General features: G+C 35.1%; 1 protein-coding gene across 1 annotated transcript in view; it reads right to left on the reverse strand.

The window, feature by feature from the left end:
* Window positions 1-12806, reverse strand: part of LOC138705785 (serine-rich adhesin for platelets-like) — a 462846-nt gene extending 450040 nt beyond the window's left edge. The window contains exon 1 of the mRNA XM_069834423.1: window positions 11933-12806. Coding sequence (XP_069690524.1) covers window positions 11933-12128 — 196 coding nt within the window. The 5' untranslated portion in view covers window positions 12129-12806. The remainder of the gene's footprint in view (window positions 1-11932) is intronic.
* Window positions 12807-13914: the final 1108 nt, after the last annotated feature.

Below are 13914 nucleotides of genomic sequence, written 5' to 3' on the forward strand. Positions count from 1 at the left end.
AGTATGTTGGCAGCTGAGACAATATTTGTCGGTACTAGAGTTCCATGAAATTGAAATTGTACTAGATTTCTGAGCCGGTTACTGGAAGCCTTTTGAAATTTGAACATATTGATAATTAATTAATGTCAGTATTAATATTAATACATAATAGTTATTTTCTGTGTTGCATTGTGGTTATAATTCAAGGCTATAGTCAGGTAAGTTTTCGGAGTTAGTACTAATAATTTCTTGTGGTCAAACAAAATACATTTTTAGGTTAGGTTTCGTGAGTCAATTGTTTAGTCAAACCAATGAATTACGTAATGCCAGACAAAATACTTAACATGTTGATCCCTTTCTCGTATAGTTTACCTATGAAAACATGTTATAAATTATTGAATTATTTAGAATAACCTTCCAACATAAAGTACGGTATGTAAATAAGTCATTTAGTACGAAGGATCGTGTGATATCTGGTAACCATTGGCAACACTGACAAGACGGCAATATTTGCTGTTTGGGAACTGTTCTTATGTGATCCTCACTATACTTGGGATGTACTAGGCCTATAAGCAGTAACATGAGCTGCAACCAGGAAGTCAAAAAGAGGCTAGCAATGGCAAAGGAAGCTTTTAATAGAAAAAGGAGCATCTTCTGCGGACATCTGGAAAAAGAATTAAGGAAGAGAATAGTGAAGTGCTTTGTGTGGAGTGTGGCATTGTATGGTGCAGAAACATGGACATTACGACGAAATGAAGAGAAATGAATATAAGCATTTCAAATGTGGATATGGAGAAGAATGGAGCGTGTGAAGTGGAAAGACAGAATAAGATATGAAGTTGTAGTGGAAAAAGTGGGCGAAGAAAGGTGATGCTGAAACTGATCAGAAAGAGAAAAAGGAATTGGTTGGGTCACTGGCTGAGAAGGAACTGCCTACTGAAGGATGCACTGGAAGGAATGGTGAACAGGAGGAGAGTTCGGGGGAGAAGAAGACATCAGACGATAGACGACATAAAGATACTGTATGTGGATCATATACGGAGACTAAGAGGAAGATAGAAAATAGGAAAGATTGAAAAATGCAGTGAAAGACTCGCCCATGAGAAGAACACTTATGTATGTATATATGTATGTATGTATGTATATGTATATATGTATGTATTATTATTATTAATTATTATTATTATTATCATTATTATTAAATTTTTCTTGAACCAATGGCACATCAACTTCGTTTTCATTCGGCAGCACTTTCTTGAAATTCTGCGTTAAAATAGTATATGTTTATTTTCCAGAATGGGAGAAAATTTATATTGATAAAGAATTCGGATATTAACACAAGAGTGTTTTTGAAGAAAATATACCCAGAATATATTAAATATAGCAGTATGGGCTTTATTCATAACCAAAAATAGTGCCGTGCAAATATTATCACATACAAATGTGAAGTGACATGCCCATGTGATCCAGCGATATATTACACCAATTAAGCACGTGGATCAAACGCACGTTTATTTTTTTATATGTCCAGAGTACTCGAGCTACTCTTTTTTGGTTTCTTTGTGAAAAAGGAAACAGGATCTTTAGAAGAAAGTCATCCATATGTGTGTGCGCGTCCTGAAATTTTCTATGCGAGTGAAATTATAGTATTTTACTTGATAATCTGAAATACTGTACAGAACCAAGTCCTACGGCCCCGATATGTGTCTCTATCCGCTATAGCAAACAATAGTAATATGCGTTACAAGAGCGGTATGTTGAAGTTTTCATGTTGGAGGAAAAGTTTGAAAAAGCGAAACGTAGTTGAGCTTTTTTAATTTCCGAGAATTTAAAGAAAACATACCGCTCGTGTATCGTACATTATTTTGTGCGAAGATAGTTTATTACATACCTGAAAGAGGAATTTCTAATTAGTTGCAATGAAATCTCCATCTTGGTTTCTGTTCAATGACTGCAAATTTGCAAAACAAAAATATCTATCTTCAACATTGTTGCTTTAAAATGTTTTCTGTGTTTACTATACTCCAGCAGGCCGTGATATACGTCTGTCTTCCCCCCCCCCCCCAGTCTATGATGAGTCTGGAATCTTGTTAATTTTTCCACGGCTTCCTTAATGTTACTTGCATCACGAATGCAGTAACTTTAGTGGAGTTATAGAGTTTACTTAATTTTTGAAAATATTTAAAAACAATAATTAACAGTGCAATTTAGGTGAAATTGCAGTGGTAAGTTTCCAATTTATAATTATTACTATACTGAACGTCTCTAAAAATAATATGTTAAAAGCCTAAAGCAGTAAAATCAATATGTCACTTAAGCGGTAAGAAGAGGGAAATTGTTATGTGTGTTAGGTTGGGAATACTGAATGTGGAATTTTAGACTTTAGATTGGTTTTGTGCGGAAACCAAGCAAATACGCACGATCTCGCACAAAATAATATTATAATAGCCGACCTCCTTTGAAGATCACACTGGAGCACACAGCAGACGTACGATACAATTAAGTATAGGCCTATTGAGTAGGCCTACATATTGCGAAAGGGGTGGAGTTGTTCCAGGTGTAACAGTATAGCAATATCAGCGACACTAATTTTAGTATGGAGAGCCACAGTTATGAAACAACAATGGAATAATCTGAATAGCAAAGGCTAGAGTCTAACACAGCTTATGAGCACCTCATTCCACACTTCGTCAGTCATCGCCACTCTTCGCAGTTTTCTCGGTAATACTGCCTTACGCATAACGTCGGAAATGAGTAGGGGACACAGAATCAGATTATTCATCATCATCATCATCATCATCATCATCATCATCATCATCAAGCTATGAATAATTACAAGTCCACATTATCCATGTCTTTTTTGGGCGTTATATGTTCTTTTCGTCTTTGGGTTATACTGAAAGGCTAGTTTCGAAAATCTTCAAATTCCACGACTTACAAAATCCAAGCATCAGACGACGAAAACAGTGAAGAGAAGAGATTTCTTTGTACTACCGTCGCAAATTCACCTGCGTTTTGTGCACAAACAGGTCTTAAATGTTCTCTAATTTTGCCATCTTAGGCTATTACGCGTACATTACAAATTTGCTGTAGTTTGTGTTACGTGTATTAATATATTTTTATTCAAATTATTGTTCGAATTTTAAGATAAGATAGGCATAATAAATGATTAATAATAATAATAATAATAATAATAATAATAATAATAATAATAATAATAATAATAATAAAAACACAACAATAAAGCCTGAATTGATCTTGTTCAGACCAGTTACTGAAAAATGTAATGCTTATTAACTTATAGGCCTATATTTTATTTTTCTTAATTTAAACCTACATTCATTCATTCATTCACTGTTTTGCCCAAAGACAGCTCTTTCACTGCAAACACAGCTTTCTCCAATCTTTCCTACTTTCTGCCTTCCTCTTTATCTCCTCATACATAGCAATTTACATAGAAACATTATAAATACGAGTAAAAGTGTACCGGTAAAGATTTTATGGCAGAAACATTATTATTATTATTATTATTATTATTATTATTATTATTATTATATTTAACAAAGCTTTTAGCTGCAGAGATAATTCGGAGTCAAAATTCTACATAGGTGTCCAATGGCAGACAAATTTTTCACTAAAGTTCTCTATGAGAGACAGGGAGGGGGAGAGAGAGGGAGGGAGAGAGAGAGAGAATACTTTGACCTGCAATAAATATACATGGAGAACTTCCCAGACTTACTTTCCTCCTAGAGGAAGCTATATTCAGGATTTCATCTCCCAAGACCGGGTTTGAACCCATTTAACGCTAGCTTGAGAAGCGTTAGACACTGACGACTATGATGATAAAAGAAAGAGGTTAGGCTTGCCCACAGTAAAGTCACTCGAATATGCCGTGCTTACTCCCATTAATTTAGATTTAGCTATATGGAACAAATTACAAATAAAATTGTAAATTTTTCAACGCACATGTTGATGAGTGATGATGATGATGATAAATAATAATAATAATAATAATAATAATAATAATAATAATAATAATAATAATAATTCTATTCACTACAACAAAAATTTCAATAATTCATGAGTGAAAAAATGTCAACTTATCCTGCAAACTTGGCAATCACGACCTGATTGTCGCCAGAGATTTGTCTATTATGACAAATAATGGTTGGTATGTGTAGGATCTTAGGGCATTTTTCCCCCCCGTTACAATAGGCCTACTAGGTTTTCTGAACACAATAACACGACTTTTATTGATTAATATAAATGCATATTTTAGTATTAAGTCGTAGTAAACCAAAAATACTATAATGCATATTTTTAGTCATATTAAAATTACATTGTTTAACAATTCCCCAGTATTATTCACATATTTTGTCAATATTTATTTTGGATTTTCTTTCCTTAGAAATAGTATGTGGTTAAATAAATGTTGTTTGAAGTTAACGAGATTCGCCAACAATTAGTTGTCAAAAGACAAAGGGCGAAAGAATGTTAGAAATATGGCCAGTTTGTAGTTGGTCTTGCCTTCACCTCCTTCGCTCCTCTCAAACAAGCGACGCTTAAATGTTTCCAACCCTGCTGTTGCCAGGTAATATTTCATAACAGTTAGTGACTCTATTAACATAGTAGATGTAAAAGCATTAGTCTCGCAGAAGACAGGCGTTGAACATTTTTCAGCCCTCTTTTCCCCCTTTTTTTCAGAATTCGTCCTCTCTGTAAAGGTGAATTCAGTTATGCAATAAGAGTCCCGCGCAGTGGCGTCGTGGTCTAAGGTATCTTGCCTATGACTCGCGTTACAGAATGCGCGCTGGTTCGAGTCCTCATGGAGGAAGAAATTTTCTTATGAAATTTCGGTCAGTGTATGGGACCGGTGCTCACAAAGTATCGTGATGCACTTGGGGAGCAACTATAGGTAGCGAAATCCGGTTGCGAAAGCCACTATAACGGCTGGGGGGATCATCGTGCTAACCACACGATACCTCCATTCTGGTTGGATGATCGTCCACCTCTGCTTCGGCATGTGGGCGTGAGGCCAGCAGACGGCTGGTCGTTCTGCGTCCTTCGCGGGCTGTAGCGCCACGGATTATTATATATGATAAGATGTCTAAAGTAAATTAGCTATTCTGAGGCCCGGCTTCTTCAACCTTTGTTAAATTATAACAGTGTGTTATTCCATTTTAACTAAAAATTTAACAGTTGAAGCATTTATTCAACTAATTATTGTCAGTACTAACAGACTGTTAAAATCCATGTTAATTTAACTGCCCAATTTCATGCAGTTAAATCATTTAACACTTTGTTAGCATAGAACAGTCATTCCACGAAAAGTGGGAATTGTAGTTAAAAATATAAAATTTAGAAAGAAGTATTATTTCATACTACAAATAGTTTAAAACACATTAAATTTTAAGGTTCCACCTTGATTTCCTCAATTTTATAGAGGTATAAGAAGTTTTAGGCATCTTTCTTGTAGGTACTTTTCATGTACCCAACATTGATTCCAAAATATGTGGGTTGGGCAGCCTATAGCATTCAATCTTATCAGCTGATATCAGCCATTTTTGTTTTAAAGCATGGCATAAAGATTGTAGTTTCTTGAACTGATTGTTACATTTTCAAGGTATGTACCAAATTATATTTAAATCTTATTTGAAATTCAGTTAACCAATGTAGCATCCGTTACATGAAAATTGTCTTTTTTTACTATAACATTGTAAGTATTATTAGAAACAAAACCACAGCTCATGAAAGTAATTATACAGTTCCAACATTGCCTTTACATATATTTTTGCATTTCTAAAGTGAATTAAAAACATAATGGACTGTAACGGATTCTACACTGTAACGGATTCTACATGACAACCTGTTTTCTTTTTTTACGATTTTAGGCCTAATTTTCTACAGAATCATGGCAGATCACAGTAAATACAATAATCGTATGGCTAAGCTGAAATTTAGGACTAAGAAGAAAGAAGATAAAAAAAATGGACTGAATATCTGAAGAAAGATAGAGATAGAAATATTGGTGGATTAAACCAATTTTCAATCCGAAAAATTTTGACATATTCTTCAATTAATCATATAGGGTGAATATTAGTACTATAAATATTGGAGAAAATATATTATTCATTTACTTTCTAATGTATTCAATACTAACTTTAACAATCATTACAATCGTTAGATCACATCAAATTTCATTTATTAATCAAACATTTTTAATAGGGAATGAAATATCCACAGTAAAAGTCCTAATATTCGCCACTTTATTATCATTAGGGGGATTAAAGTAAAAGGGACCAATTAAAGGTAAGGCGTCAGTCAGATAGAATATTGGATGATATGCTAAAACGGGCAAAGAGAGAAGCAATGAGGAAATAAAGAAAAAAGAAAGCAGAAGAAAATAAGACAATAGATGGGTCAAAACCAGAAAAGGCTTTTGGGTCTTACCAATGTACCAGCACTTTAAGAAAAGCTGTAAAAAAAGTACAAAATGTACTCAGGCCTACCACTGAGTCCTTCAAAGAAAAGGGCATGCTGTGTATGGCTCCCAAATGAGGAAGTGATATGTTGTGGTGAGATATTGCCAACTCTTGATTTCAAGACTCAAGGACATAGAGTAATGCACGAGTTTCACAAAGACGTTAATGTTAATGAGAAATAAACTTGTAAATATTAATGAGACTGTAAATATAAATTAAAGATATTTTTAGTGTATGGTATAAGTTTATAACAAATTTAAGTGATAAGTACTTTTTTTTTCGGAGAAATTGTAGAAATATTCCCAACATTTGATTTCAGGACTCAACAGCACAGCTTAAATATAAGAGTTTTCAACGATGTTAATGTTATGATGAGAAGTAACCTTGAAAGTATTAATGAGACTAAAAACAGCTAATAATTCTTTGTACACAAAAATAAAACTCTTTTTAGTGTATGCTATATCTAACCAACAGTATTACATTGTTTTCCTATACATTTTTCCTTTAAACTTTATAATTTAATTTATTGTCAGAGTTCATTTATTTAATTTCAAATAGTAAATATTAAATTACTACACTTCAAAAATTAATTTTTTACTATCTTATACTTCATAAAAGATCCATAGCTACATATCAAAGTGACTTGTAGAATCTGTTACAATTGAATGTAGAATCCGTTACACTGTATAAAATTCATTAATAAATTACCTTTTTGTCATTTCTAAAAAATTGTTGTAAAGAAATGAAGTGCAATTCTCTTTTTAGTGTATGCTATATCTAACCAACAGTATTACATTGTTTTCCTATACATTTTTCCTTTAAACTTTATAATTTAATTTATTGTCAGAGTTCATTTATTTAATTTCAAATAGTAAATATTAAATTACTACACTTCAAAAATTAATTTTTTACTATCTTATACTTCATAAAAGATCCATAGCTACATATCAAAGTGACTTGTAGAATCCGTTACAATTGAATGTAGAATCCGTTACACTGTATAAAATTCATTAATAAATTACCTTTTTGTCATTTCTAAAAAATTCTTGTAAAGAAATGAAGTGCAATTCTTAATATATAAACAAGAAAGAGATGAATTTGTTAACCTCATCCTAGAACCTGAACTTTCAGTGAGAATAATGGTAAGTCATGAATTTAACAGAGAGGCGATAGCATCCGTTACAGCAGCTAAAAACAGTCAGTCTCCTTTATAACTAAGAACTGTAAAACAAAATTTTTCAGAATGAATGTTTGGCTTCCATATAATCAGAGAATTATAAAATATTTCGTAAAACTGAATTATTTTTTAGAAGAAAAGGGATTTAAGGTGTGAACATGTAGAATCCGTTACAAATGGATTGGCTGAGAAGTATTCAATATGGCAGGTGAGTTAGATGCTGAACTTCTACATCTTGATTATTTAGAAAATGATATCCATGAATACATAAACAGAGAGGATGATTTCAATGATTTGACAGAACAGAAGTTCATACAAATGTAGAGGTTATTTTCTTGACAAGCCTCACTTTTCGCTTTCAACATAGATCCGTTTGTTTGTTTATTCTCAATAATCGGTTATACTGCGAAATTATTTCCAGCAGAAGGCTTTTGTCGAACGAAGAGAAATGAGTCCCACGATTTAGGCCTATTTTTGTTCCAATGTTTTCCATTTCACAACAGCAATACCAATATGGCAATATGCCGCTCCACGTTACTGTAATTGAGACGATGGAAAGAAGCATAAATCAAACCTGAGAGAATAGAAAGACTTCTGTCCTCTCTGAATCAAACAACAGAAACAAGCGAGAATCGCAATTGTTAGAATTCAGAAAACAGAATTGAGCCTATACTAGGTTATAGGTTAGAATCTCTGGTCCTAACAAAGAGTTAACAAACAGAATGATAAAATGTGAAATGTAAAGTTGAAGAAACGCAACATCTTTAACAGCAATTCATACTTTTAACTTACAGTTAATCGACGCTATGTTAGGTGCATTTTAACGAAGGTTGAAGAAACCGGGCCTCATAGTGATAAATTGCGTGGATTTGTTAAAGAGTTTGGTGAAAAATATTTTAGTACTGATGGAGAAATTTTATTTTGCAAAATTTGTGAAGTGAAAGTTACGGCTCAGAAATGTTTTATAACCAACATTGCAGTACTGCTAAACACAAAATGGTCAATTCGCTGCAGAAACCAGTGCTTGCTGTTTGAGAAATCAGCCAGCAATAATTGATGAATTATTCATCTCAGACAGCGTATCTGAGTTTTCTAAAAATATTAGAATTTCTTCTCTGTTTACCTGGAACTAACACCTCCCATGAAAGAATGTTTTCTTACATGAATTATTTATGGCCAAATGACAAGAACACTCTTCCGTGCAAACTTTGAAAGCTATGTTGATTAATAAGCTGAACTTTAACCACACGTGTGTCAACGTTTACAAAATGCTCTCTGATATAAAGAACTTACTAAAGACGATCCATTCATCGCCAAAATATCAATGAATGCTGCTGCTTTAATTCTAAAGGACTGTTTGCTTGGAGTGAATTGAATACTACTATACTATATAATGTAAGTTACATAGAGTTTGTTCATTAATCAGTTTTCAAACGTAGACCTAAGTATTTATGACTAGGCCTAAACAGTTTTATAAAACACCCACATTTTGCCGTCCTCTCTTGTCCCTTTTTTCGTTGAGGAAAATATTAAAATGTCCCATTTAGTTGTTTTAAAAATATGATCATTCAGCAATATCCTATATAGGCCTAATAATAATGATGCAATGGAGGGGAAAGGAACTGGCCACCCTAATCAATTATCTCCTGGCTTAGTTGCCTCATGAGTGATGCCTGATTGGTATCAGAGTTTCAAACCAGTCTTCGGATAGTTGATTAACAACAACATGTCCACATCCGTGGAATAACGGTCAGCGCGTCTGGCAGCGAAACCAGGTGGCCCGGGTTCGATTCCCGGTCGCGGCAAGTTACCTGGTTGAGGTTCTTTCCGGGGTTTTCCCTCAACCCAATATGAGCAAATGCTAGATAACTCATTTCACCGTCATTATCACCTTCATCTCATTCAGACGCTAAATAACCTAAGATGTTGATAAAGCGTCGTAAAATAACCTACTAAAAAACAACAACATGGGTTTTTTAAGTTTGATGATTCCGATTGGATACTTCACTGGCATATACAACAGCGCTGAGAAATATCAAGAAGACAGCTCGCAGGTGGATGTCGTTACAATGAATAATAAGATGTAAGATACTAATGAGTCTTATAAGATGATTGTTCACAATGCTACTACATAATCCTGCTGTAATTGTTTATATTACTTTTACTTCGTAATTTTATTATATCAAGTAACTTGCACATTGTAAATTTTCATGACTATTATACTAATGTTTTCAAGTATTCTGTTGTATTTTTCATAACTGCACAAAATTTGTTTCATTACTCCACATATTTATTTTATTACTGCACAAGTAATGTATGAACTAAAAATCTCTCTTAAAAAGACAGCAACAGGCTCTTTATTAGATATAACTGCCCCTGAGCAATAGCAAGTGGCTTCTCATTTACAAGATAACACGCACAAATTTATTTTCCTTTGGTTAAAGTTTAGGTTACTACACAAATCATCCTCACCTCGCTATTTACCGCATAATCAGGCACTACAGATCTTATTCCCACTTCGACTAACCAACACCAACCATTATGATTTCACCAGCATTCAAAATGCGCTCTACCCAGATAATGAATAACTAATTTACGTACTGTGGGGAAGCTCACGAGATCAGCCCTGGTAGGAATGTGGAGTAATGCCAATCCTACACGCAGGCAACAGCCAGCGTAACGCCACTCTTGCTCTTACAAAACGATATGACACATTAATAAATAATTACATTACATTAACTAACCAACATGAAACATTCGATCAACATTCAAAATATAAACTAACAGTTTTAACTTATACAACACACTGACACAGAGCTAATCTCAAACACAAATAGCCGTAGTAGCTGACGCGCCCTTTTTTAAACTCCACTAACTAACTAATCTCAAACTACCTGATATTTTCAGTCACAGTATAATTAAACATCACATAGTGACTGAGATCAAACACTCTCCAATAATATTTGCTGAGATGTCATTTGTTTAGTGTCATAAGACTCTAACTCATAACAACTTATCTCTGGTCAGTTCTAGGAAGAGCGGTGCCATTCATCAATATCTCCCCGCACCCCACCTAATTAAAATACATCTCACTTAGACTTTCTCGTCATTTCCCCGCAGTAGAAGACAATCGAAAAAATGGAAATTAATATAATTAATGATAAAATCGCATCTTTCGAACTAAACTATCTCGATCTTAATTTAAATTGCACAAATACAATTAAAAAGGAACAGACATTTACAAAACAAGAACATACGGCAGTATTATTTCTAAAGCCGGGAGATTTAAGAAAATATAGGCCTAGGCACAAGCGAAATACGGGAGAGCCCAGAAAGTTGGGATACCTGGCCTAGGTTAGAAGAACGAGGAAGGAAACGTAATAATTATGAAGCGATTCGGTACTCCCTTGTCTGCTGCCACCATTTCAATAGATTTCCGGAATTTACTAATAGACTACTAACCATAATATGGTGAAAGAATAACAGAGTAAGTCGTACTGCTACTATGATGTGTTCACGGATGACAAGTTTAAATGCTTTTCACATAAATTAGTGACGTAAACGAGTGAAGAAGTCGTCTGTAAATACGTCACATGATTCGTTGGAATGAACATACAAGTGATACGACCCCAAGTCCATTCAACATGACGAACAATAATAACAGCAGGCTTGCTAAGCGATAACAGTTGTGCAAATGTAGTCTAAACATCCATGTCAGCAGTGACGTGTTGCGTTAAGAATTTATATTAATATCACTCCAGGTAAGTTAAAGTAAAAATGTGACATTTTCTTTTTGTTTGTGCTGCTGACGGAGGTGTACATGCTGGGAATATCATAGTAAATCTATTCAAATGTAAAACTAAGAAGCTGAATTGTAATTTTTAATTAAGTGTATCTTGTGAATGCGTATTAATTGAAATACGGAGGTTTTGAAGGGCCGCGGTATATTGACCGTGCAAAGGTAGCATAATCATTAGTCTTTTACAGTAATTGTGCCTTCCAATACAAAGTGGCAGTGAAGCCTTCCAATAGTCCGTTTACGTACATCATGCAGGAAATTCTGTGGAGATGATGCGTAGTACATTCGTTTGAAAATTCGGTAGAAAACAAAATGTATGTTTAAGCATAATTATAAATATCCATGTCACTCTAAACACATAATATGTAATAGAACTGCGTCTTACTGCAATTTTACTATGACGAACAGACAGAGAGACATTGGCTGCGTAATTCTTCACAAAAACGTGAACAAAGGCTGTTGTTACAAAGTAGAAATGGTCCACTTGCCACTTACCCCTACGACTCCTCCAGTAGATACGCCATACCAGATAGGCGAGACCGACCAACAGCAAGGTGACCAGAAGGGTGCCAACCACGGCCCCTGCAACGCTACCGGCGTAGTAGCACGTCGATTCCTGGGCCAAAACCTCTTGCAACATAAGCAGGAACACGACCTTGACCCCGACACCACAATCAGTTAGGGACGCCATGACACAATCACTTCTTAGCACCACACCTTCAAGCCATGCCGTTCACAATCACAAACACTCACTGATACTTAGTTTCGTTGACACAGTATATTATATTCGTGTTTTTTTCAGCGTTGTTTTGGGATTCTTTGCTTTTAACACAGTTTGTGTCAACTCACCGTCACTCTTTAACACAATTTAAACCAGAATTGACAATGGCACTATATTTACTAATCACCAAGAATTAAATATATCAACATAACATTTTGAAGCTCGTTTCTGAGTTGAATTTTAGATTCATTAACTATGCCACTCGTCTGTCTTCTATCTGTCACATCACTCACTTCTCTAGAACTCCTAGAAGCTGTTCACTGCCACATGACTACAATGTTTTTATATCGATGTAAACCAGTAACGACTCATACACACACATACACACACCTGTTCAGCTCGCGCGCGCGGGCTTCTCCTTTGCTCTTGCTTGCTTGACTGGCGACGGACCCAGTCCGAGCGGTCGCGGTGGAAAGGCTTGGCTTTCACACCAAGGTCGTCCGTCTCTAGGGGGGCTACGAGGGGCCCCCCTTTCTTCGTCTTCGGCTTGCTTCTGGCTGGTTGGTTTCTTGGTTTGTGAGGCGGGAAAAATTTTCTTACCTTTTGCCCTCAGGTGTAACAGCAACAGTGCTCTCTGCTCCCAAGCAAACTCTTGGCGTTCTTAACATGATATCCTCGCAACAACCGCAGTCGAGCACTGATAAAGCCCGTGGAGTGGGAGTGGCGAGCGAAAAAACTTTTGCCACCAGTGTCGATCTTCACACATAACGAATGCTTTTCGTTGCCGATATCCGACCGAAGCATTTAACATGTAGCAAAAATGTCAACGAAGCAAATCGATTGTGACTAGTGGTTCGAAATTGACAAAATTGTGAAAATTAACATACTTTTCTCGTTTGGAAATATTAAAAATATATACAATTAGAAGAAACTGGGGTTTAAGAAATACACTTTAGGATAAATGTGACAATTAAGATGACATGGTCACGTCACGCGAATGCAGATGCAGGACAAGATTGTTAACCAGGTTAAAATGTGGAATCAACAGAAAAAAAAGGAAGCGCGGTACACCCGTCAACACCTGGACAGATAGTGGAACCAAAGAAAGTAATAAGAAAGAAAATTTAATGAATGAAGGATGTATAGATAGGGAAGAGAGTAAACGTTTTAGACTGACGACAACCATCAATATCTGGATAAACAGTGGCGCCAACTTATATGGGCCCGTGGGGCCCGAGCCCATCCAATAGTTGTCGTGTTATTATTATGATTATTATTATTATTATTATTATTATTATTATTATTATTATTATTATTAACATTGCCATCATTATTACTAACATTGCCAACAGAAAGACGGCCAAAGGCAGAACTACATTACTGCCCTTCTGGACAACGATCTGTTGGAAGACCATTAAAAAATGGCATGAGACCATTAAGACCGCAATAGACCACTAGGTCTAGTGCTTGAATTGGATGATGATAATGATGATGGTGATAATGTCATTATATCGTCTCATGTTAGGTGAATGACATTAAAATCAGTGAAGACAGATTTTTAAATACACAAGTTAAAGTAAGAAGCATTGTTGGACCCTTGAATTAGCTAGTAAATAATAACTTGCAAGGGGGTGCAACTTTCATTGGAAGACTTCATACATGAAATAGAGAGACATCTAACGGAGTCTCTCTTCAATAATTGATCGTTCCTTCAATAATTTCTCAGTAGGTGGCAAACAAATCGAATTCTGCTCCA

The sequence above is a fragment of the Periplaneta americana genome, chromosome 9, assembly GCF_040183065.1.
Source record: "Periplaneta americana isolate PAMFEO1 chromosome 9, P.americana_PAMFEO1_priV1, whole genome shotgun sequence".
NCBI lineage: Eukaryota > Metazoa > Arthropoda > Insecta > Blattodea > Blattidae > Periplaneta > Periplaneta americana.